The following is a 24,261-nucleotide window of genomic DNA, read 5'->3' on the forward strand; positions in this document are numbered from 1 at the left end:
ATTGTAAAAAAAAATTACAGTCATAATACTTAATTATAATTAGCTCCTATTTAAATATACTCCCCCAATGTATTCTGGGAGCTAATATATATTCTACATATAAGAATATCAGAATGTGGGGCTGTTACTATTCTATATATACGTAGCAAGAATAACTTCTGTCCTCTCAACACAAAACTAAATCCTCTTCATATTGTACATTTCCTAACAGTAATTGTTGTGTACCTACTAATGAGGTTAAAATGCTTTTAAATATCTAAGTTACACTGTGGATGAGGTCATCAGAGACTTCAGACACACTGAGATAAAATATCTCTCTAAACAGGCAAATTCAAATCAGAGAATTACTTGCTGCTATACTGGGACATGGCTGATCTGGGAAGAGACCCAAGTTCTGGAATCTACAGGAAACCTAAATTAAACCCACATTTTAATCCTATCTCTACGTGACTCTTTCTGAATTCTGGAAGCATCCCTTGTGGGAAACACAGCTGGTGGAGTATTTTAACTGGGATGTCGTCAGCCGGATTCTTATAGGCTTCTTGAGAAGTTGACACTTCACTGGATGAGACTGTGCCTTGCAGTTTTGTTTTTATAGCCAGCAACTGAATATGCTTTCGACCAGCTGATGGCACTCTATCCTTCTGCAAGGGAGCTCTTCCCAGCGTGCAGCACTACAACACATTGGCTACACTGACATATCTGTGAACAAGACATGACATAAATGCTACCTACTAATTTGTACCTCTTCTGCTGGTGCAGAGACCAGTGGTTTGGCTGGAGAGGGAGAGAAATGAGAGCAAGATGAAGATTGCAGATGGGAAATTACTATCTTTGAAATCTCATTATTCTAAGCAACAATTTATAAACAAATTATAATAACCGGTTCTGATCCAGGGACTGTTTTTCTGATCATGAAGCCGAAGAAGAGATGTGAGGCTCTAAGCCTACCCTGCAGTGATATCACTGAGGATTTGAAGGCTGTAAACGAAAAGCAATTCTGTGGATCCTCCTATGTCTCTTAAAGTGATACTGTTAATATAAAAACACACATAATAAAAAATCAATATACTCGCCTCCTTATATGGATTACTGAAAATACCAGAAGCCCCAATGCATAAATGGGAACACAACTGCACACCTAATTTGCATGCTCAGTTACCTGAGTGGTGGATCATATATAGGAACCTACTTGTATGCAGGCAGTTATGGAAGCATAGGCCTTGGATTGTTAAAACCAAAAGAATTTTAGAGCTCTAATTTACTCCTCAACATTGATGTCGTTTGTTTCCCTTCTACAACTCACTCATTTTGGAAAGCAATACTAAACCAGTTAGTTTCTGGTCCATCTCTCTTTGTGATTCTCATGGACCAGCCACCATTGTGCGGCGTCTGGGTTCTGAACACTGCAGAGAAATATTTAAAACCAAATCTAAACCACTTGTACTGAGATTTGTTTTGTTTTTCAAAAAATAACCCAAATACTTCTCTGAACTAAACTGCTATCTAATTGATCTAATCTATTCCCCTGCTCTTCACTGCGGAATCTGAGCTACTTGGATATTGGACAGTATCAAATTAACTAATTATGACCATTGAACTCTGGGGCCGAAAGGCCCTCTGCAAAGTTACAAATTCCTTCTTTACAAGCCAGTATGACGCAAAGTGAAGAAGTGTGAGTAGCCTAGGTTCTGGGATAATTTTTCTTTTAACATTTCCCTTGAATATACACAGCGTGAGAGCTATGCAGCATTTAAACGACTCATAACCAAAATCTGAATGACACTCTGTGTAGCGTTTCAGTGCCTTCAATGTGTGAGTGAAAGCATTCCAAGAGAGCTTCAAATTTCAAGCCATGGAAATTCACAGCCTTGTCCCCTCTTTACCCCTCAGAGACAGTTTTTCATTCGAGACTGAACGGTACTGGAGCCTTCTGAAGCAGGAATCAGGCAAAACTAAAAATCAGCTGTCCGAATGAAAAGCATATACTTTTTTGAGGTTTAAACTGAGTAATTTTACATTTTAATACCACTAGAATCATGGCTCAGATTTGATCCTTTCTTTGGGTCCTCTAGTTATAAAGTACAATGCGGCCTGTTCCCAATACTATCACTGCCTACAGTCCCAGTGCATAGGGCAATGAATTAGACACTCAGAGACCTGGATTCTATTCCTGTGTCTGGCACTGACCTGCTTTGTGACCTTGGGCAAATCCCTTCTGTGCTTCTGCTTCCCCTGCCGTCCTTTGTCTGTCCTGTCTATTTAGATTGTAAACTATTCAGACCAGGGACCATTCTTTTACTACATGCAGTGCAGCTCTGATGTTGGTTGGGACCATCTGGCATTATCCTAATACAAACAAGTAATAGTACTAATGCCTACAGATTAGCAATATGATCTGGGTTGTTGAGCTAACAATTTGAAACAAGTACACAAATGATTCCTTCCCCCAGGCATAGTCAAACCATAAGATGATTCTCCTCTTTCCCCAGCATTACTCTGGTGTAACTCCACTGACTTAAACTGAGTTTAAACTGGTAGTGAGAGGAGAATCAGGTCCCGTAGTTTCCCAAAACAAGATCTACCATTGCATAAAATGGGCCTGATTTATTCCTGGTATAACTCCCCTGGCACCATACAAGGGGTGACTTTGGGCCATGAGATCTCTAACGTGGCGTGCGCTGTTAGGTGTGTGCCAGATGAAGAATTAAGAACACAACTCCCTCTTGCGAGGCGCCATAAGGTAAGTTGTTTCCAGGAAGATAAAATTGGTGTCTTTCCACCTACGCCCACAATTTGCAATGCTCGTTACCTGTGCTCGATGCTCTCCAACTGCAAACTGTATCACAGCAATGCCTGGGTTATGGCTGTCTTCAATCCTCTCCACTGTGCTGGAGTCTATTTTCAGGTCATTGCTAATTTCTGCACTCTGTATAAAGTCTTCTGTTTTTAAGTCCTCTACTTTCTTCAGCTCCCCATTGGCCAACTGAATGATTGACCCTTTCATGAAGTAAGGAGGCAGTGTAGGAGGAGCTGCCGTTGGAGAAGCTACGGACTGCACCACTGGGAGGTGGATCTGGGCCTGCACCACGGCTGCCTGGTAGGCTGGCTGGGTTGCTAGCGCCTCAGCACTGAAATTCTCACTCTTAGGAATGGCGGTAGTGACAAATGCATGAGGCACTGCTGCAAACTGGGGAGATGAAGTGACTATAGCAGGTGCTACTCCTGATGATTCAACGTCTGCATTGCCAACTGGTATAAGCAGTGGCTGGGTGCCAGGGATCACCAGGTGCTGTGGCAGGTTTCCAGGGTAACCAATCGCTTGCTGCTGACTGCTCAGATAACCGATTACCGGCGGCTGGGTCCCGGCATAGAAGGCTGTCGCAGGCAGCCCGACAGGGAGTTGCTCTGAGGCGTTGTGGGTGGTCTGAATGACAGTGTGGGGGGACAGCGTGGCGACCGCTTTCACCCCCTCATGGCCCATAGTCTGTTGTGGAGATAAAGCATAGGACCTGTGGGCTGGCTTTCCTAAATGCAGATTTCCCTTGTCGTTGAGGACTGAGGGAGGAGTTTCTCTGTTGGTGGCCTGCTGTACCTCCATCTCCGTAACAGGTGTGCTGCTGTTTGGTACAACCATAACAGAGGCCCGGATGCCTGAGGAATCCCGTGCACTGTACTCGGCAGGACTCGAGTGCACCACGACATGTCTGGTCTCATAATGATGAGGAGCTGGTTTATTGCCTGCTTTGACTAGACTCACATCTCCAGAGGGCGAGAGGCCATACCTCCTGCTTTTCTCGATCTCTCCATTCAGTATTTCCTTCGCCTGCATTGCCTGCAGCCTGCTGCTCTCAGCTTTCTTGGTAGGATCCCTCGTGATGAAGTGGCCCCCGGAGTCCGAGTATTGCACCACCACTTGGGAGGAGGGGCCGAGGGTGAGGGTGTGTGGAATCGCCGTTTGGTGGGGATGCAAATGGACTGGGATGGTTGGAGGAGACACATTTCTGACTGTGCTCTGGGGAGAGCTGGAAATGTGGACATACTGGTTTTGCTGGGTCGGTGGAGGAGACCCTGCTGCAATCAATCCAGGTGTCCTGACTAGATGCTGCTCAACTTTGTGCCCCTGCTGACTTAAGCTACTCATGCTGGCCAGGAAAGTGGAATAAGCCTCCAGCTGGGAACGCTGGGATGGAGTGGTTGCAACAGCAGTGGCAGAGGCTGCCGCACAAGTTGCGGAATTGGCTGTCGGGGAAATCAACTGGGAGGGGATGAATCCGGCGTATGGTCCACTGTACGGGGGCCCAACGAACTGGAAAGTGTGCTGCAGGTGCGTGTACTGCACCGGGGATACAGGCGTCCCTGACTGTGAGAGTGCGGGCGAGTACACTGTGGGAAGTGTTGTTGAGACTGGAACGGACCTGGGAGCACTCGGCGGGGAATAGTCCATTCCTGCAGACGGTGCTTTGTGTAAACCCTGCTGTAAACCAATCTCCACTGAACTCCCTCCAGGCCTGTGCCTTCCCCCCATGCTGCTCTGGCTGCTGGGTGTACTGGTGAGCCATGTTAAGTTGTCTGCGCGGTGGTTTTCGTTTGACAGAATCACTGGCTTCACCTCGGACGGCAGGCTGGTGGTGGGGATTTCTCGCTTTTTGGGCGGCAGGCATTCGTTGCTCCTCTCTTGGTTGGATTTCATCTTTCGCCGTCCCCCCTCCACTGTTCTTGCTTCACTGTCTGGCTGGTTCTGATTTCAGTCTGATAAATGGAAAGTCACATTTGATTTCTGAAGGGGATCCAGTGACTTCATGAGGAATCATCTCCCTGTGAGCACAATGCTCCAGCAGCTGCTCTGGATTCTGGAACGAGAAAGAGGGGGAAAAGGGAAACCAAAATATTAGCACTGGGGAAAAAAAAAAACTCTCTACAAAATTAAGACCAGACCTTTAGTGCTGCATGCACTCCAAGGATTCATTTATTGCTATACTGTAAAAGCAGCTAAACACTGGACATATCAGTTAACACATCATGAAAATTATTAAGACATTAGACAAATCAAAACTCAAAGTACATAATTTTCAGCAGTTAACAGTGATAACTTATTTCGTAACACCTGGAGGTGCCTTCTTTTTTCCTGTGTGAAAAAGGCTTGTGTTTTCAAAATATGTATTTCATTCTCCTTCTCTCTCACCCTCCAACCCCCACAAACGATTGTATGATCCACCATAGTGTGTTTTACAGCATGGGATCACTGCATTATCTCGCACTACATGACAGGGAGATCTGAAGAACACACATGGAAAATATTTACATTAGCAACAAGTAGCTGTTAGCAGTGTATAAGTAAAGTGCATTACTTCTCAACTCTTATGCCCTGGAGTCACCACCAGTGACTTCATTTCGCTTCAGTCTGCACAGCAAACACATCAGTTATCTTGTTTTCTCTCCCCTCATGCCACAGCTCATTACAATGAGACACAAGTGCCCTTTAACTACTAGTATGGCATTAAACCTCAGCCAAGCCATTTATTTACAGCAGTAGCATAAAGCCAAAGATGGCTGGGAGCCAGATTTCTCATGAGGTTTCTGGTGCTTTTTGAGCCCCCTGTGCTATTGGCCACTCACAGGAAAGTGACCATGTAGATCTCTACTCTGGAAAAATGATTGGTTGCCGCTTATCTGCCTGCACAGGTTAAACTGTACCAAAGCGTTTAAAACTATAAACCAGGATGATGACCCTAGAGGTAGCTCCTACTGGATCATATTCCCTTGTTTCCTAGCAACTAATGAACTATGAGGCACAGCTGCTGTATGTAACAAACAGATTTCCACTAGTGCAGGGACAGAGCATTTACAAAGTCAATGGGAATTGCTCTCTAACAAGAAGCAGATTAAATATTCCTCCAAGGAGCCACAGCTTGAGTTGAGGATTTCATAGCCAAGAAGCAGAGCAGCAAAGTTCAGATCAGAATTTGGGTCTGAATGTTCCCAGAGTTCAGAGATGTATGAGTCTGTCCCTTCCTGTTAAGAGAGAATGTAGGCCACCAGCAAACCTGGATGCCAATCTGAATTTACCAAAGTTGCAGGGTGTGGGGTTCTAATTTGCGCCCATCTTAAGAGCAGAGATAACAGGAACGCAAAGGCTCATGATTTTATATAGGGTTTAAGCAAAATGTCATCTCTTCCCTCTGCTCTAGCTAGAAGATTATTTTTGCCATCCTTGATACAGGAAACAAAGTGTCTCTAATTCTTTCATTACCTGCTAAAGAAAATACTCAATAATTCATTACTCTGCTAGACACTAAAAATCATGGACTGAACAGAGACACTGGATTTATGGCTTATTACAACAATCTGTATCCCTCTAACCCCCCTTTTTGTCAGGTGACTGCAGAGGTGTTAACGGGCCACTCTACCTTGACTGGTCCTGTACTATATGTGCTAACTACTTATGCTAAACAATCTGTTCCACTCCTAGCTTTGAGGCTTGGTGTTTCTTCCCCAGACCTGAAGAAGAGCTCTGTGTGGCTTGAAAGCTTGTTTCTCTCACAAACAGAAGTTGGTCCAATAAAAGATATTACCTCACCCACCTTGTCTCTCTAAAGAAAATAATGTCACACCAGTTTAATCCCTGACTTTTTTTTTTTTTTTTTTTTATAGTCACAGTATTTTCTCCCAGATATCATGAACTCCTGCTTTGCCTTGTTTTATAATTAAAACTTTACAGAAAATGAAACTCTTCTCACGCCCTTCCAGCCATTGTTTGGCATCTGTACTGCTAAATTATTTTTTAAAAGATATGCAAGGGTGGGCGTTCACAAATCTTATTCCTCACACTCAGAACATAATTTCTTACGAGAGAGAGAGAGAGACACACACACACACACACGTCAGAGCATCGCTTAGTGGAAACTGATGATGTAACAGACATTAAATGTGACCACTACGTATCAGTAATAGTTTTCTTATCTCACAGCAAATAATATTCCTTTTATATCCCCTGCCTTCATTGCTTTGGGTCTAGTACAAAGCATGGAACAATAAACCTGCTGTACAACTCTTGCATAATATTTTGGAGACATGGCAGACTGAGATTAAATCTCGCTTTAAGGCCATCATGTGGATTTATGTGCCCAAATTTGAGGTGCCTTCAAGATATTAGAATCTTATGGCGGAAATCTTTAAGTATGCTATGGTTCAGGGCAGTCTTCTTTTTAAGTTGATTATTCCATTTCTGAAAATTTTAAAGTCAAAAATAAACAACCACCAGCATTAGTTGCATAGCCCCTACATAAATACTAACTGTTGTGCTTCTCCATTGCTGCTTTTATAGCAATAATTACTGCTAGGTAAAACTAAGATGACATTGGCAGGTGGACAAGTTATTTGTAGGTTTCAGAGTTCTTGAACAAAAGCAGCTATATTAACTTCAGTTCTCTGCCAAACCCAGGCAAAAATACTGCTGCGAGGGACAGCGTGGTCTCCAGTGCTTACAGCAGGCGACGGAAGTCAGGCCTCCTGGGTTTTATTCCAACCTGAGCGCTGACACTGATTTGCTGCCAGATTGTGGATGACTCACTTAAAAATTCTCTCTCTCAATTTGTCCATCTGTAGAACAAGTATAGTACAACAGTTCTGAGAGGCTTTGCTAATTCTTGAAAGCTCTTTAAATACTCACCAAGTATTATTTATGATGATGATGTTAGGAAGAAAGGGACAACATTTGAAGGAGAAAAAATGGCTTTTAAGTGACTATATTAAAGAATATGCAAAGCTTAAAAAAATAATTTCTTGAGAGCGCCTTTTCAGACACAGTTCCACGCACAATACAAGCTGATACGCCCAGCTACAAGGACTTGCCAGTGAGCCAGGGAAATCTATTACTACTGTGACTCAGTAGGAATTTTAGCTAGATAAGGACAGGCAAGAATCAACAGCCCCTTTATTTGTAAACAGCCAATCATCAACAGCTTTTGCATTGAATTTCTGCAAAATGACGGATTTCTGATGATGAGGGGAAAACCATAAATGAGTCCTACGTCATTTAAAAGGTCACCCGGAGTCTTATCAAACCTTTTGTGATCAACCTGGTGTTGACTTTGTAATAAGATCTGAAACCTGATGAATTTCACATGGTTGCATGGTTTCGTTTTGGTTTTTTTGCAAATATTTCATACAATTCTGCTCTTAATCAGTGGCAACAAAAGGGCTTCCCATAATGTCCAGGTTCTGGAGAATGGAGGACAAACAAGCTAACAGAGGGAAAGAACAAAATATTAATAGAAAGGAGATTCCAAGTGAAATGTAAATATTGGCCAAAATTCTCAAACCTGGCTACTTAAAGTTACTCTTCTAACTCTTATCATATAGACAAACGACAGGATCCTCAGAAATGCCAGGCACCCACTGAAGCAAAAATCAGCCCTCTTTTACTTAGGTGTTTCCAATGGAGTTGTAAGCTTTGGCCTAATATTTTAAGTATAATTTCAATTACAACCACGAGGATAGAACGGGGCCTGTTTGGGCAAAGTGAAGAGGGCAAAAGGACCGCCCAAAGGGATGAGGTAGAGGATGAAGTTAATTCCTTCTTCACTTGCTATCCTACAGTCACATTTCCATCCTGCTTGCATCCTGAGGTATGGCTTTGTTTAACATTTATTATTTACATGTTTACTCTTCTGGATCGTAAGTCATTCCCGACTCCTAGATTTCCTTTTCTCATTGAGCTTGAGAGTTTTCAATCAGAATTTGAAGGATGTGTAAAACAGCAATAAACACTGGATGATCATTACTCCCACTGTGTGTGTGTTGAAGGCTGAGGAGGTAAAGGGGACAGAGGAGATTGGCGAGAACAGCTGGACTTTGATATCCCTGGCAGCTAGTGCACATGGAACATTGCTGAAGTGTCTGGGTAGACAGTGCTGGCTGGCAGCCTGCCCACAATGAAATTCCTGGAAAGGCTCAAGTTGGAGGAGTCCCCATCTAGGTCTGTGCGGGTCCCAAATGGATTGTTCAGTAGGGCTCAGAATATGCACTTTCATGCTAAATTGTAATCTGTTTCCACAAAGGCCTCAACACATCTACCTACCAGAATGGTATTTGCATAGTTATTTTTCTAATGAATGTAAAGCTCATGAAAAGAGCCTGACTGATATCTGTGGAAACCAAAATCCTTTCTATATCGATACAGTAGGTCCACCAAGGGCCGTAATAGCAATACAAGCTTCCCTTAATGCCTTGACAATATGCCTTATCCCTGACACAAAAAACCACCTCTGTGGGCCAGAGGGGAGTTCAGACTCCGTGAGCCAGATTTTTTAAGGCATTTAGGTGATTAAGGATGTAGATATATGCCTAGTGGGATTTGCAACTCCCACTAGGAATTAGGCCCTGTGGCACTTTTGAAAATCCCACTGTGCTCCTAACTGAATCTTTAGGTATCTAATTGCCTTTACAAATGTGGCCCCATGTCCTAGTCTTTCTGCTGAGACTGGTAACAAGGGTATCAGGTAGTACCAATCTTATGCACTAAAATAGGACTGAGGCCACAAGCTCGTTTTCACATCAGCCACAGAACAGTCATCAAAGGAGAACAACTTTCAGTCATCAACCTAAGCTGTATTCATACCAGCCTACGAGAGAGGAAAGGCCCTGGAGACCCCCATCCTGGTAATACACGTTATTACCAGTTTTTAGTACTGCATTTTCCCACACAAGCCACAACTGGCGGTTTCACTCACCAAGCAAGTCAATACACAACGCACTGCCTGCTGCCAGTCACCATGTTCTGTCAGACAAGTGCAGAGCAATTCAATTTGATCCCACTTAATAATCAAACCATGCATTGAAAAGACAGACCCTTGAATCAAAGTGTGGCACAACTTTGTCATGGTATACTGTATACAGCCCTGTCGAATTAACTGCACACCCCATCAATGTTGTCCAAAACACCTATTAGACAAGCAAGGCTTGAGCCTGTAAAGTAGCGAGCACGCTCAACTCCCACTGAAGTCAACAGGAGAAGAGACAAGTCAGCCACACACCTCAGAAGCTCAGTATCCTGCAGGTTTGGGCTTGTGTAGATCAGAAGATGGCCAAGTTGCGGACAACTCTGCAGCTACGTTCTGATTCTCAGATCTATACGCCAGCTTTCACCAAAGTCTACACACTAACATCTGCCAGCTACATATTCATAGTTGTAACTGGCACAGATTTCATTAGCCTTGCCATGTGTAGCTTAGTGCCGACCAACAACAGCGACTTCAGTTTATGGTCCAATCCTACCAATTTCACAGTTCTCTGGCAGATTTCCCAGGAGGGCCAGCTGCAGCGATCCATTAACAAGAAACATAAAAAAACGCTGACAAAATTTGAAAATCTTTTCCCAGAACTAAAAGATTCCTGATCAACACTTGTCTTTGTGTGAAATTGTCCACTGTGGTGTTGGCACTTAGTACGCTTTTGAGAATCCACCATAGCAAATGGATACCATTTTTGCTGAGTGAGCAACATGTACCCTCCCCATCAGATCAGATATCCTGTGCTCCATATAAAAAGCAACTGATATAAGCCAACTTGAAGCAGGAGAGCATTGGATGTGAGCTATCCAATAGCTCAATGATGCATCAATATTTTATGATGTGCGTGTACACGTGCGCATGTATGGGGTCAGAGTTGTGATTAGCTGATGAATTAGGGAAAGCAATCTCCAAAGGGAGTGAGTGGCAGTATATTCACAACACTGGACTGCCATGTTTTCCAGCTGAGTCATTCACTTATTTTATGACATTTATAAATGTGTGTCACAGAAAGATTATTTAGAAAACAATGTCAATGCAAGAGAACACTGTCACAGGATAACTGTCTGCTCCTGTTACCTACGTGCTGAATTTGTTGAGATGAAGGTGAGATCTTTATTTTCTAAGCAGGGCATATTTATCCTGTGGCAATGTTCTACTACAATTACTTTAGTTATGTAGACTTAATTATCTCATATGATGGATGTTGGTGAGCTGCACAAGAGTGACAGTTACTCACTGTGCTATTATTAACTTGCTGCATTATGATTAATTTAGAGGTGGATTTAATTTTCAAAAGTTTGCAGATTTCCCAAGTCATTTTACTTGGGCATTATCACATAACTCTATACCTCTGTGCACAAGGAAAAGATGCTCCCTCCTTCCCCCCACAGAGTATGAATAATCATGCAATGAGTTTTGAAGGCAGCAACAGAAGAACACACCTATCTGTGCATAGATTTAGACATGCAGCCACATGTCTATTGCACTGTAATTTTATACTGCCATTTTCAAATATTATTAGCATGGATTCTTAGCCGTACATTCTCTTGAGTCCTTACTCTCACATTTCTCATGTCAAAGCCCCTAACAAATGTTAAAACTTCCTTTCTGGAATGTTTTGCACTGAGTTACTTTGGAGCAAAGCTTGTTCTCTGCACACAGGCTGAGTAAGCAAGTTCTGAAGGGATTGTGTTCTCTCCAGCTATGTCTACGCTATAGCTTATGTCGGAATAATTTATGTTGTTAGCTGGGGTGAATAAATCACCCCTTCTGCTGCTCAGGGAGCTGGAGTAGTTAAGCCAACAGGAGAGCTCTCTCTCACTGGCGTAGAGCAGCTACATTAGAGAGCTTACAGCGGTGCAGCTGCATCAACGCAACCTTAGGACTGTAAACTCTAGTGTAGCCATGCCCTTCCAAAGCTACAGAGCCACTCCGCAGCAACTGCTGCAGACTAAGGGCTGCAGTAATGTCTCCCCCTCCACTTCACAGGCACTATCCTCACTGGAGTCCCCAGAAATTCCCTGCAAATTCCACAGTACTGCCAATCCCAGGCATTCAAAAGTCATGGATTCAAGCCCCTGCAAAAAACAAGAGATTGGCTTAAAACTCATGAAACTCATGAGATTTTTTTTTTTTAATTATACATTTTAGGTCTTTTTATTAGCCTTCCTGTGTTTGAACCTTCAGAGTTCTCATGCTCCTGCTTTGAGGGCTAGAAACTTACTTTTTCTTTTAAATGAAAGCTGAGATTCCCATGTAAACTTCTGAGTCCAGGAGCTGGGGCATTAAAAAAAACAACACAAAATATTGCAAGACTTGGGATAAAATTGTGAGAGTGGGCAACACTGATAAGAAAGGAGGCCTCATCCAAGCAAGGGGGTACGGACTCCAGGGCTCTCCAATCCTGTGGAGAATGAAGCAGCACTATTCATCAGTTAGTAAAGGCCTTAATGTACGCTTTTTGGGGTACAGACTACGTCTAACTAGGAGTATGTAAACTGCATACCACAACCTCTAGGAACTACTGTAAACCCAAAGAACTGGATAACTACACATACGGCTTTCCACTGTATTGGCATCTGCCTAGCAAATAGAGAAACAGATACTTTACATCCACTAATTCTCCTAGGATAAGCATCTATAACTTTAAATTAGGGCTGACCATTAATTGCAGTTAACTCACGTGATTAACTAAAAAAAATTAACCGCAAGTGATTAATTGCGCGGTTAAGCAATAATAGAAATCATTTGAAATTTATTAAATATTTCTGAACGTTCTTCTGCATTTTCAAATATATTGATTTCAATTACAACTCAAATACAAAGTGTACAGTGTACTTTTTATTTTTGATTACAAATATTTGCACTGGAAAAATGATAAACAAAAATAGTATTTTTCAGTTCACCTCATACAAGTACTGAAGTGCAATCTCTATCATAGAGTGCAATCTCTATCAGGTTTATTTGTCACATAACTGCACTCAAAAACAAAACAATGTAAATCTTTAGAGCCTACAAGTCCACTCAGTCCTATTTCTTTTTCAGCCAACCACTCAGACAAACAAGTTTGTTTACATTTACAGGAGATAATGCTGCCCACTTCTTAATTACATCACCAGAAAGTGAGAACAGGTGTTCACATGGCACTGTTGTAGTTGGTGTTGCAAGATATTCCATGCTGATGACGCTCGTTAAAAATATAATGCATTAATTAAATTTGTGACTGAACTCCTTGGGGGAGAATTGTATGTCTCCTGCTCTGTTTTACCTGCATTCTCGGATAAACAGCAGTTATAGCAGTTTTGGATGATGACCCAGCACATGTTCATCTTAAGAACACTTTCACTGCAAATTTGACAAAACGCAAAGAAGATACCAATGTGAAATTTCTAAAGATAGCTACAGCACTTGACCCAAGATTTAAGAATCTGAAGTGCCTTCCAAAATCTGAGAGGGATGAGGTGTGGAGCATGCTTTCAGAAGTCTTAAAAGAGCAACACCCTGATGCGGAAACTACAGAACCCAAACCACCAAAAAAGAAAATCAGCCTTCTGCTGGTAGAATCTGACTCAGATGATGAAAGTGAACGTGCATCAGCCTGCACTGCTTTGGATCATTATCAAGCAGAACCCGCCTTCATCGTGGACCCATATCCTCTGGAATGGTGGCTGAAGCATCAAGGGACATACGAATCTTTAGCGCCTCTGGCATGTAAACATCTTGTGACGCTGGCTACAACAATGCCTTGCAAACACCTGTTCTCACTTTCAGGTGACATTGTAAACAAGAAGCAGGCAGAATTTTCTGCAAATGTAAACAAACTTGTTTGTCTAAGCGATTGGCTGAACAAGAAGTAGGACTGATTCGACTTGTAGGCTCTAAAGTTTTACATTGTTCTATTTTTGAACCCAGGGTTTTTTTTGTATATAATTCTACATTTGTAAGTTCAACTTTCATGATAGAGATTGTACTACAGTATTTGTATTAGGTGAATTGACAAATACTATTTCTCTTGTTTTTTATGGTGCAAATATTTGTAATAAAAAATATAGAGTGAGCACTGTACACTTTGTATTCTGTGTTGTAATTGAAATCAATATATTTGAAAATGTAAAAATCATCCACAATATTTAAATAAATGGCATTCTATTATTGTTTAACAGCGCGATTAATTGAGAAGGCCAGAGCTATACATTTTGGATACAACTTAGAGTGTTTGGATCTGGAGTCTTAGTTCTGGCTCATTGTGAGTTATAAGCCAATGCTCTTTTAACTAAATCTGCTGCGAATTTTCTCACCATTTTATCACATTTAAAGCACAGTTCTTGTGGTTTTGATTTTTCAGACATTACAGAGACCCAAAAAACCTTGCTCTTGTTTCCACTGAATTTAATCATGAAATCCTAATTAACTTGAGTGTGAGCAAGGTTGGCCCCAAATGGGCCTGATTCTCCACTATGCAAAATGCATGTAAGTCCTTCCAGGACAGAATGGTAGCCTTTTACACCCACTTTGCTCAGCTGGGAATAGCTACACAGGATGCAACGCAACAGAAAATCAGGCTCATGCAGGTCTAAAACCTTGTTCCTCCATGAAATTCAAAAAGGAAAAGTTCCTGTCTTCCTACAGCCCCTTATGCTTAGATGATGAGTGTCCAGGGGCGTAGGCAGAGGCTGGACTTCAGAGCTGGGAGTCCTATGATGAGACACATCAATAATACAACCTAAAACAGCCTCGCACAAACAACATGTGTGGTTATGCTAAATGATAGTGTAGGATAACCACTCGTGAAGGATTATAATAAGCAACCCCTAACAGATGGATTTGTTGTGCAGCATCATTGCACGCACAAAATTTACAACTGACTACAATGGAGTTGCACCCATTTATGCCTTTCGTGAATTTGTCTCATAACATGGAACACAAGCAAAAGCTGCCATAAAGGGCCATGGGGAATCCCTTCTGTCCTGGAGGTTAGTGACTGCAATGCACTGGGGCCTGAGGCAATGTCAATGTCTGAGTTCGTTCTACTGTTCATTCCAGCACACTTTTCAGCACAGAGCACCCCATGTATAAATGTGCCCTCAGGGGGAACTTACCTTCAGATGTTTTAAGGGCTGCCTTCCTTCTGTTCCCATGCATAAGCAAATCTCAGGCTTCAGGGTGTAAACTGATTGTCATATAGGTCAGTAAGGAATTATTTAGCCCATCTCTAGTATTGCATGATTGGACAGATATAGTGTGTGTGTGGGGGTGGTGGTGGTGGTGGTGGTTTGGAAACATTCCTTTAAAGCATCTGGTAGTGGACATTGCCAAAGGCAGGATTCAGACTTGATGGACCAATGGTCTGATCTGCCATGACAAATCCCCTGCTCCTATGCTTCTAAACCAACCCTCCTGGGGCATTTTAGCAGCTTAAATGAGTGAATAGAGTTCATTTATAAACATGTATAATAGCAGAAATGACTTTGTTGATGCTTTTCATTTAAATAAAACATACCCAGCTAGAATGGGAACCGCCTACACAATTTTTCATTGAAAATTTCACATGGGTGACAAACCGTAGCAGCACCCATGCTCCATCCATCTTAACAAGATGCAGAAACTGCCATCTCTATATGCAGGTACATATACACATCTTTTACATATGTCATGTGAGTCTCATTACATGTGCAATGTAAGAACATGCTCATTAATGTGTCTCCCTTTTTAAAGCCCATGCACATATGACACAACAAGCTTTAAAAATGTCTGGCCTGATTCTCAGAGGAGATGAGCACCCACAACTCCCATCGGTATCAATAGGAATTGTGGGCATTTGGCACCTCTGAACATCCAGCCACTAGCTCGTTGCATAAAGCAACCAATGTGGGGCTGCCAGTTTATACATAACAGCAGATGTTGTTCAAAAGTAGAATGTGCTTTCCTGAATAAGCTGGGAAGTGAGCAGCCTGGAGGTATTGTCTGAGGGGGAGGTTTTCAAAGGCAAAAGGAGTAAAAGTTAGATGTCAATGACTTTCAAAAGGAGATGAGCTCCTACCTGCCCTTTATGTCCTTGAAACCCCCCTTCCATGTTCATTAATGAACAATAGGCTGTCATCGAGCAATCTCACTTACCTTGGTGTAAGGAAAGAATTAGTGAATTAGGCCTTATTTAGTTAACTTTGTACAGGGCTACATGAGTGCTAACGATTTACCAAAATGCACACAAAACTCCCCAGTGATGGGGGTCGAATGTCCCTGATTACTTAGGCCCTGATTCAGCAAAGCACTTAAGTGCATGCTTAGACTGAAGCACACCGACATAATCTCTACTTATGTGCTTCAATTTAAGTGTGCGCTAAAGTGCTCTGCTGAATCAGGCCCCCTGACAGTTGTTACTGACAAAAAGTTTAAATGCAGGCAACTCTGCACAGACCCCAGAACATGCAGCTGGGCTCCACTTGTCTCATAGGAGGTTGGTGGTGAACTGAAGTTTCCCCCGCCCACTCTTTTTATTGAATGAGTCAGTTAAGATTGGGTGTGCCCTAAAGAAACATCTCACTAACCCTCCCCAAATCCTGGCCTTCTGCATAGTGGTGTGATCACAGGAGTCAGTTATGTTCTGAGGTGTGTGTGTGTGTTTGACTAAAAAACTGTTTAGCAGGCCCTCCCTAAAAAGCTCAGGCTGGCTCTGCTACCCACCCTCAGATAAAACGACCAGCTAGCTATTCCTGACTCATACTTTGCAGGGAGCTTCCCCCTTTCACGGCCAGTATTACAGGCAGATACGATGGGCCAAATTCATCATTAGTGTACTATTGCCAACACAGCTAGGGTGGAATTGCCCCCCTACTGTTCTCTCTGAATAGAAGATACGAGAATCAATTAAAACAAAATGCAATAATGTGGGTTTATGATAATGCAGCACCCTACACAGTCACAGACTGCACTTGCAATTAAATAAAACATTCCAACCAGGATTACAAATCATCAGAGTCCCTCTCAAATGAAGGACATTTACAAATGAACATGCAGTGCCAGGAATCTGCTTTTAACTACACCACTAAAAATACATACCAGCCAGGACTACCAGAGTGAATGTATATTAAATCCAATCAAAACATTCTGGGGGAATTGGAAGCAGTTTCTCTTAAAAATGAAAAACTTTTGTTCTACCCAGACCAGTGAAGATAGAAAAATCATAGAAATCCAGTAAAGATAAAGACTTTTTTCTGCAAAAAAACTAAAACAAACAAACAAACAAAAAAACCACACACCCCGGCAAGTGGGCTTTTTTAAATTAAAAAATAGATATGTCGCACTGAGCAAACGAACCAGCAAATCACAGCCTGGAAAACTGACTGGGCCCTTTGTAAAACTGCGTAAGTGGTAAGCTTGCTTTCTCACTGCTGTGACCACCTCTGGGAGAGTATCTTACCCGTCTGCCACTTGAATCCAAGGCACTAAGACAAGGCGCTCGCAAACACCAGTGAAATGGACAAAGGGATGCCTAGCTACCTGCAGCTGTTTTCAATCGAAAAGCTGAGTAATTATTGCAGCCCTCTCCTGTGGCTCATATGGAGCGCAGCATGGAGCTGTAAAGTGTTATGCAAGTCTAATGCACTGCCAGATCTCCTAGAGCACACAGCAGCCAAGTCACTCCCTCCCACCATTGGCTCAGCTTCATTAACTTAATCAGGTATTCATTCATTCATTCATTCAAAAAAGAAAATTACACTAACCCTGGCAGATAGCCAGTGCCACGTATGTAAGGAGTGCAATAACATCAGCGACATCAACCTGAGGCTAGGAGATAAAGGCGGGTAACTGAACATTTGTCACTCTTTGGTATGAATTTAGTTTTGCATGGGACTTTTGCACGCATACCTTTGTCACAGCCTACTGCCAGTACCGAAGGCCTAGGGGCTACTGTGTGAGCAGCTGCTGGCTGAGGAGATGGAGGAATGGGGAGCAACCCCTCAAGTCAATGCAGCCAGCAAGCAGCAGGGAGTAGTGCTTCCCACTCTGGCAGTGCAGGACCAGAAGAGTGGACTAATTAATTGTCAATTATGGCAGGGCCAGAATATTTGTTCATTCGTTTTGCTGGGAGTCTCTCTCTGACATGCCACACATGTGGTACAGTTAAAATAAAGGCTGTAAACAACACAAAAGAGCAGGGGAAAGGGGGTAATAACACAAGAAGTGTTAAAAGGATTTGGTAATAAAACTCCCTGTCTGGTCCTTGTATCTGTTAACAAGCAAGAGACTTCTACAGGTCTGCAGTGCTCAACCATCAAACAAGAATCCCTTTTATCGCACAGTCCTTGCACTTTCTTTACACAGTTCTTGCATGTAAGTCTGCAAAGGACATTATTTCTCCCCTGCAGCTGTCAGACAGAAAAGCCGGTTCACGAATATTCTCAAACAGAAAAACTGCATGTGCTTTACGTACCCATGCTCACTGATGAAAGCAATAATGAAACAGGTCTAATAATGGAATATTTTAGCTGCTACAGACTGCACAACAACAACTCCTAAGGAACACAACTGCTACTAATGCAATCTGATTTTGTTTTTTTTTTTAAAAAAAAAGGACTAAAGGACTAAAAAAAGGACTTTAAACAGGACTAAAGAATGTTTTGCTTGAAAGCCACGTTTCACTCCCCTTAGTTCTTAGGAATATGCATCCTTAAGCACATTTAATACCAGGCAAGTCTCTGAAAATTCTAGTTCTCAGAAATTTCCCTCCCATGCAGACTGACTCCGCAGTTAAAGCTCATTTCAATTATTCAAACACTTGGAGCTAGTCTACACTAGAAGCGCTGCAGCTGCGCTGCTGTGGCACGTCTGGTGAAGACGCTCTAGCCTATGCCGATGGGAGAGAGCTCTTCCATCTTCCACATACTTACCCACCTGACCTTCCGTCCCAACCTGCATCCCCAAGTGACTTCTCTTCCCAACAGACAATCCTGACTCCATCCTCTGCCCCAATTTTTCCCTGTATTACTAATCTGATCTTTGTCCCTCTTGCTCAGTCAGTCAGCCACCCTTCCATTCTTTAGAATAAGGATAATACTCTCTTATATTAGTTGCTCTGATATTTTATTAGCCCCTTTTACCACTGAGATTCCATTCTCTGTGACACTTTCCTCTTCTGTGAAAGGCCTCAGAATACACAGAGCGGCAAGTGGGAACCCATTGTGGGGTACCTTTGTGACACAGTGGCAGGCTGTACTATTTTTAAAGAGGGTCTTCAGAAAAAGGATTGAGGTAGAAAGAAAAAGCCGTTGGGGAGGGGGATAAGAGAGGGGAAGAAGCATATAAATGTATCTAATTTTTTATGCAGTGTTGTTGTAGCCATATTATTCCGAGGATATGAGAGAGACAAGATGAGTGAGGAAATACCTTTTATTGGACAGAAGTTGGTCCAATAAAAGACATTACCTAATCCCACCTTGTGTCTCTTTTTAATTTTGTATTCCAATCAAATTGAACTTTAGTAGAGGCTCTGATTTGGTTCAGATAAGTGATAGGGATAGGATTTGTACAATTCTGGATCTTTTTCTGACTCACTTCATCTCTCCTTGATAAAGAATCGCTAAAGGAGTGGAAGGTTTAATGATTAAATGCGAAAGAACGAGAATGCAATATTTCAAGATTCTGAAATGAGATCTGTATGTCTAACCGGGCTTCCATCTCCCAGTGTGCTCCTCCAAAGTGTCAAGTCCATTTTCCCCTCTCCATTTTTGAAAGCCCCAATTCTCTCCATTGTCATCACTCTTGGGATTTACCTTAATCCCTGAAAGGAAAACTAATATTCCTGTTGGAGAAGCAGACTCATGTCTCAAGCACACGCTGAAGCACATAAACTGTATAACCAGCCCATTATATCTGCTTATACTATACACCACAAAGCACTGCATATGCAGGTTTCAGAGTAGCAGCCGTGTTAGTCTGTATCCGCAAAAAGAAAAGGAGTACTTGTGGCACCTTAGAGACTAACCAATTTATCTGAGCATAAGCTTTCGTGAACTACAGCTCACTTCATCAGGTGCATCCGATGAAGTGAGCTGTAGCTCACGAAAGCTTATGCTCAAATAAATTGGTTAGTCTCTAAGGTGCCACAAGTCCTCCTTTTCTTTTTGCATGTACAGTGTAAAGAATAAATATTGATGATGTCAATATCTAAGGGTTAAGCTGCAGTGCAAAATGATAAATGGCATTTATTGTACATTTCTGGCCACCTCGCCTGCACTATAATCACTAATGTAACATTCCAGACCCCTCAGCAGCTTCAAACGCTTGCAACTTTTTATAAAGACATAACCTGGAAGAAAAATGTGTCATTCTTTCTCCCACAAAATGACGCTGAGGTGCAGGATAGATTATGTTTAGCCCTAGGTCAGTGGTAGGTTTAAGGTCTGGTGTCTCATGACTCATCACGGCTAGAAATGGGAGGTTTATAGTGGTAAAAACCCAGGAATTGCCCTTTCCAGGGATTTATTTGTAATCTTAACAGACTGTGAGATAACAAACATTTAAAGTTATGATACTGTGTTATGCAGGAACTATCAGGTACTATCTGATGCATTTCTATAACAGCTCTTCTTTTCATCTTTGTCATTAACAAAATACATGATGGCATGGTCTAGTTTAAAGGTTGTACTGGCACTCATAAGTAATACAGATATCCCGGACTCAAGCCAAAAAAAATAAAAAAAATTGATATGCCACATCACATCACTGTGTATCCTCTATGTACAAAACCTTGCTATACGCTAGGTAGTCCCTGCCCACTCTGGTCAGGGAGACTGAATTAGTCCCTTTATAGTGACAGACATGTTTAAAACACAGTTTGCCAACACATTTCACTGGCCACTTCAGACAGGGTTTTGAATTGTTCCTTCCAGACCAGGATGGAAGCAAGGCCTGGTGAGAAGCTTGTACTATAACTGACCATGCTGTGTCTGTATCTGAATAAAGTGAGGATTTCAGTTTCCAGTGCTGTCAATTAAACACTTTTCATGATCACTAACCCAATTAAGAACAGGGGAAGTTATCCTATGGTGGGATTAGAATACTCAGGAACTTTGTGCATTGTCTATTTGAAGTTTAAGCACCATTTTCCCTACAAGAGGTACTAACACAGATCCACTGACATGCTAGAACCCACAGGGAAGAAATCTCTGTAAGGATTCCTTTGCGAAAATCCCGCTATATCATCCTGTTGGTGAGGTTGCCTCTCTGCAGAAAAGGCCATGGAGTCCACCCCAAACATAGCAGATCAGGGGAAATCTGCTGAAGGCCAGACCAGCCTATATATATAAGCCCTGTGCTCCGCACCAGTTCTGGACCAAATGTGTGATAAATGCAATGTACCCCATAGTTCCACAAGTTAACATGTGGATATCATCACCAGAAATGTGTCATACATATTTGCATGTCTGTGGTACGGGTAAGGAGTTCTTTGGAATTAATTTTATTTGTGCTCAATTGGAACTTGCAGAATAAAAACAACACTGGACCGACTGACAACTGTGTCTGGAGAGCTCTGTGTAGGTTGAAAGCTTGTCTCTCTCATCAACAGAAGATGGTCTAATAAAAGATATTACCTCACCTACTTTGTCCCTGGAGACACTAATTTTTTGAGTGCTCTCTTCTGTCTCCCTTCTCTGATTTTGGTCTCTATTTTTTTGTGGGGGTTTTGATTTGTGGCCTTTCAGCTCTGATTCTGGAAAGTAATATTGTTCCTTCCCTCTTTTTTTTCTGTTCCACTTCTTGTGTTTACGTATGAAATGTTATGTTTTCTTAGAGCCAAGAGATAACTACTGCAATGGATGGTATTTAATTTGTTTCGAACACAGATGCATATTAGAAAAGATATGGAACAACCATTAAAACACACACAAAGGACGAATAAAACTACCAAACCGCCAATTACCGTTGAGAAAGCTACTGAGGTGGAAAGACACAGAAACAATTTTGCTTTAGAAAACAGAAGCTAAAACTGAAATAAGCCCTGCTCTCTCAGGTCCTATTTACATTGGGGTTGATACTGGCTTAGGGCAACCAGTTTCTAATAAAGCTGGTTGGGAATTTTTCAACAAAATGTTTGTCCATCAGAAAATGCCAATCAGTCAAAGCTGAAACTATTTGTGGGAAAGGATTAGTTAAGATGAATTTCCCATTTTGAAAAAATCCTGAAATTTTTTTGAAATTACCGAAGTGTCCCATTTCAGTATTGCAAAATAAAAGAATTCAATTTTTCAGTTCAGAATGACATTTTAGTTACAAATTTAAGTTAATTTATAGCAGCAAAGACTACTTTTTAAAAAAAAAAAAAGGACAAAATTGAAATGAAAAGTTTCGAAATTACCAAAACAAAACTTTTTGATTGACCCGATCAGATTTTCTTCCTGAATTTTTAGTTCACAAAATTTTTCAGGAATTCAACTTTTGATCCCTATTTGGGATGGGGAAAATGTTCAAAATTTCAAAAATTCTTTCAGGAGAAGAAAAATGGTGTCTTACCCAGTTCTAGTTTCTAACTAGTTGTACATCATCTTCTACCTAACAGTATCACAGCAATACTGGGTTGGTGGGAGTATGATCTTGTTTCACGCATTATTTAAAAAAACAATGTAGACTCTCAAAAATCTTTTGTTTTTAACAGATGAAACTTAATTATGCCCCCACTTATGCTAGCCAGCAGAACCATGCTGAAATCATGTCAGGCAGAAGTAGCTATAAATCTTCTCCTGACCTGGGTTCTTAGATTCCAGGTGTAATCCCTGGAAGGGAATTATCACAGAACATCAGTACAAGTGAAAGGAATGTGTCAGGACAGGGCATCTCATCACGGAAATCCCATGTTACAAAATAAAAATGTTTCGTATAGCTCCCCACCCCACGAAGAAAAGAAAGGAGGATGTGATATTCCTGAACCTGTTTATGACTCACAGGTTGAGAATCCTGCCATCAGAATACTGAGAAGGTCCCACTGTAATACAACATTACCAGCAGCCTTGCACAGGGAGATCTGCACCACTAATTTACACAAGAATGCCACAACAAAATTGGGAACCTTTCCACACACCAAAGAATCTTACAGATAGTCCTAAATGACTGCATCTGCTTGATAGTCTAAACTTAATAACAAGAACCTAGTGGATTACATGACCTGCGACTCGAACATACCACCCAGGTCCTGTTGCCTGCCCAGAACACACAACTTCCTACTCAGTTAACAGTCGTACACAATGCACCTAAAACACTAACTGGACTGCAATGACCTTACAACCCTTCACATCTCAAGTATAGTAAAGGACTCTAAAGAATGCTCCAATTAGTCTAGGTTTGCCTTCTTACACAGTCCGTTTCATTTATGAAAACATTTCCACTGTTAAGATGCAGACAAATTAGCACTGGGATCACCAGCAGCAGCTGCAGTGTTCTACATTCAGGGTGTTGAACAAATCAACAGAGATGAGATCCCACTCACATCAAAATCACAGGTGCGGATGACATCCCTTAAAAGACAAATGAACAGACCTGGGGGCGGGGGGGGGAATTGTCCCTGCATAACTAAAAATTTGGTTGGATTGACAAGAAATTGTGGCTCTTCTAATTTTGTGGCTGTACTTTTGCTAGTGTGGCTTGTCTGAAATCATTTCTCTGCACTCTGCTTGTTTGGTTCTGAACTATTGTTCTAGGGTTTCCCATTTTTGTTCTCTTGATTTTAATGTGTTTGACTCTCTCTTGGTCTTATATGTTTACTTTTGTTCTTCCATAAATATAAATGAAAGTGCCACTGTCACCAACAGTCTGTGGTAGAGTCAGAACGGAGCCTATGTAGTAATTTATTTCAAATTCAAGTACAGTAGTAAAACCTAAAACACATTATGGATAACATCCATCTGGTATGAAATACTGAGCTGATCATACAGAACAGGATTAGTCTAGTCGGTTTCTGTAGGGCTCATTGTGACTGCATCCATAAACATGTTTTGTTCCTGGTCTCAACAGAGTTGGCTGAGGAGTTCTCATTGTTACCCAGTACTGCTAAATACAGCCAGCATACCAGGTTAGAGCTGTTTTGCTTTTATTTTCTCATATTGGAGGATGATACATTAATCCATGAGTGTTGGAGACACAAGTGAACTGCACAAAGTCATCCACCACGAGTGAAGATAAATGACATTTTAAAATTAACCCATATCTATGCTGCTTCTATAAGCGCATATGAAAAGGTAAAATTGTAAATAATTAGGAAGGTGCTTCCTGCGTTGTTTGACTTTCAGAAAGGACATTCATTTGTAATTGCAGTAGTTTGTTGCTTCTTTTTTCAAAGTGACTTTCGGGTTCATGAAAAGTTTTGGCCCGACAGCGCTGGAAACTGAAGTCCTCTATTTATCCACAGAGCAGACACAGCTTGGGCAACAGCACTAAACTTCCTTATCTCACTAATACACTTCACCCTCTGCTT

The 24,261-nt window shown here is 41.7% G+C and overlaps 1 protein-coding gene across 18 annotated transcripts in view; it reads right to left on the reverse strand.

Moving 5' to 3' along the window:
• ATXN1 (ataxin 1) overlaps window positions 1–24,261 on the reverse strand; it is a 271,490-nt gene that overhangs the window by 20,894 nt on the left and 226,335 nt on the right. For all 18 annotated transcript variants that reach the window (XR_006288664.1, XM_043540064.1, XM_043540069.1 and 15 more), the window contains one exon: window positions 2,813–4,853. Coding sequence is in view for 17 of the 18 variants with exons in the window: in XM_043540064.1 (XP_043395999.1) it covers window positions 2,813–4,693 (1,881 nt within the window). In the remaining variant the exon portion in view is untranslated. The remainder of the gene's footprint in view (window positions 1–2,812; window positions 4,854–24,261) is intronic.

This window comes from Chelonia mydas, chromosome 2 (assembly GCF_015237465.2).
Source record: "Chelonia mydas isolate rCheMyd1 chromosome 2, rCheMyd1.pri.v2, whole genome shotgun sequence".
Lineage (NCBI taxonomy): Eukaryota > Metazoa > Chordata > Testudines > Cheloniidae > Chelonia > Chelonia mydas.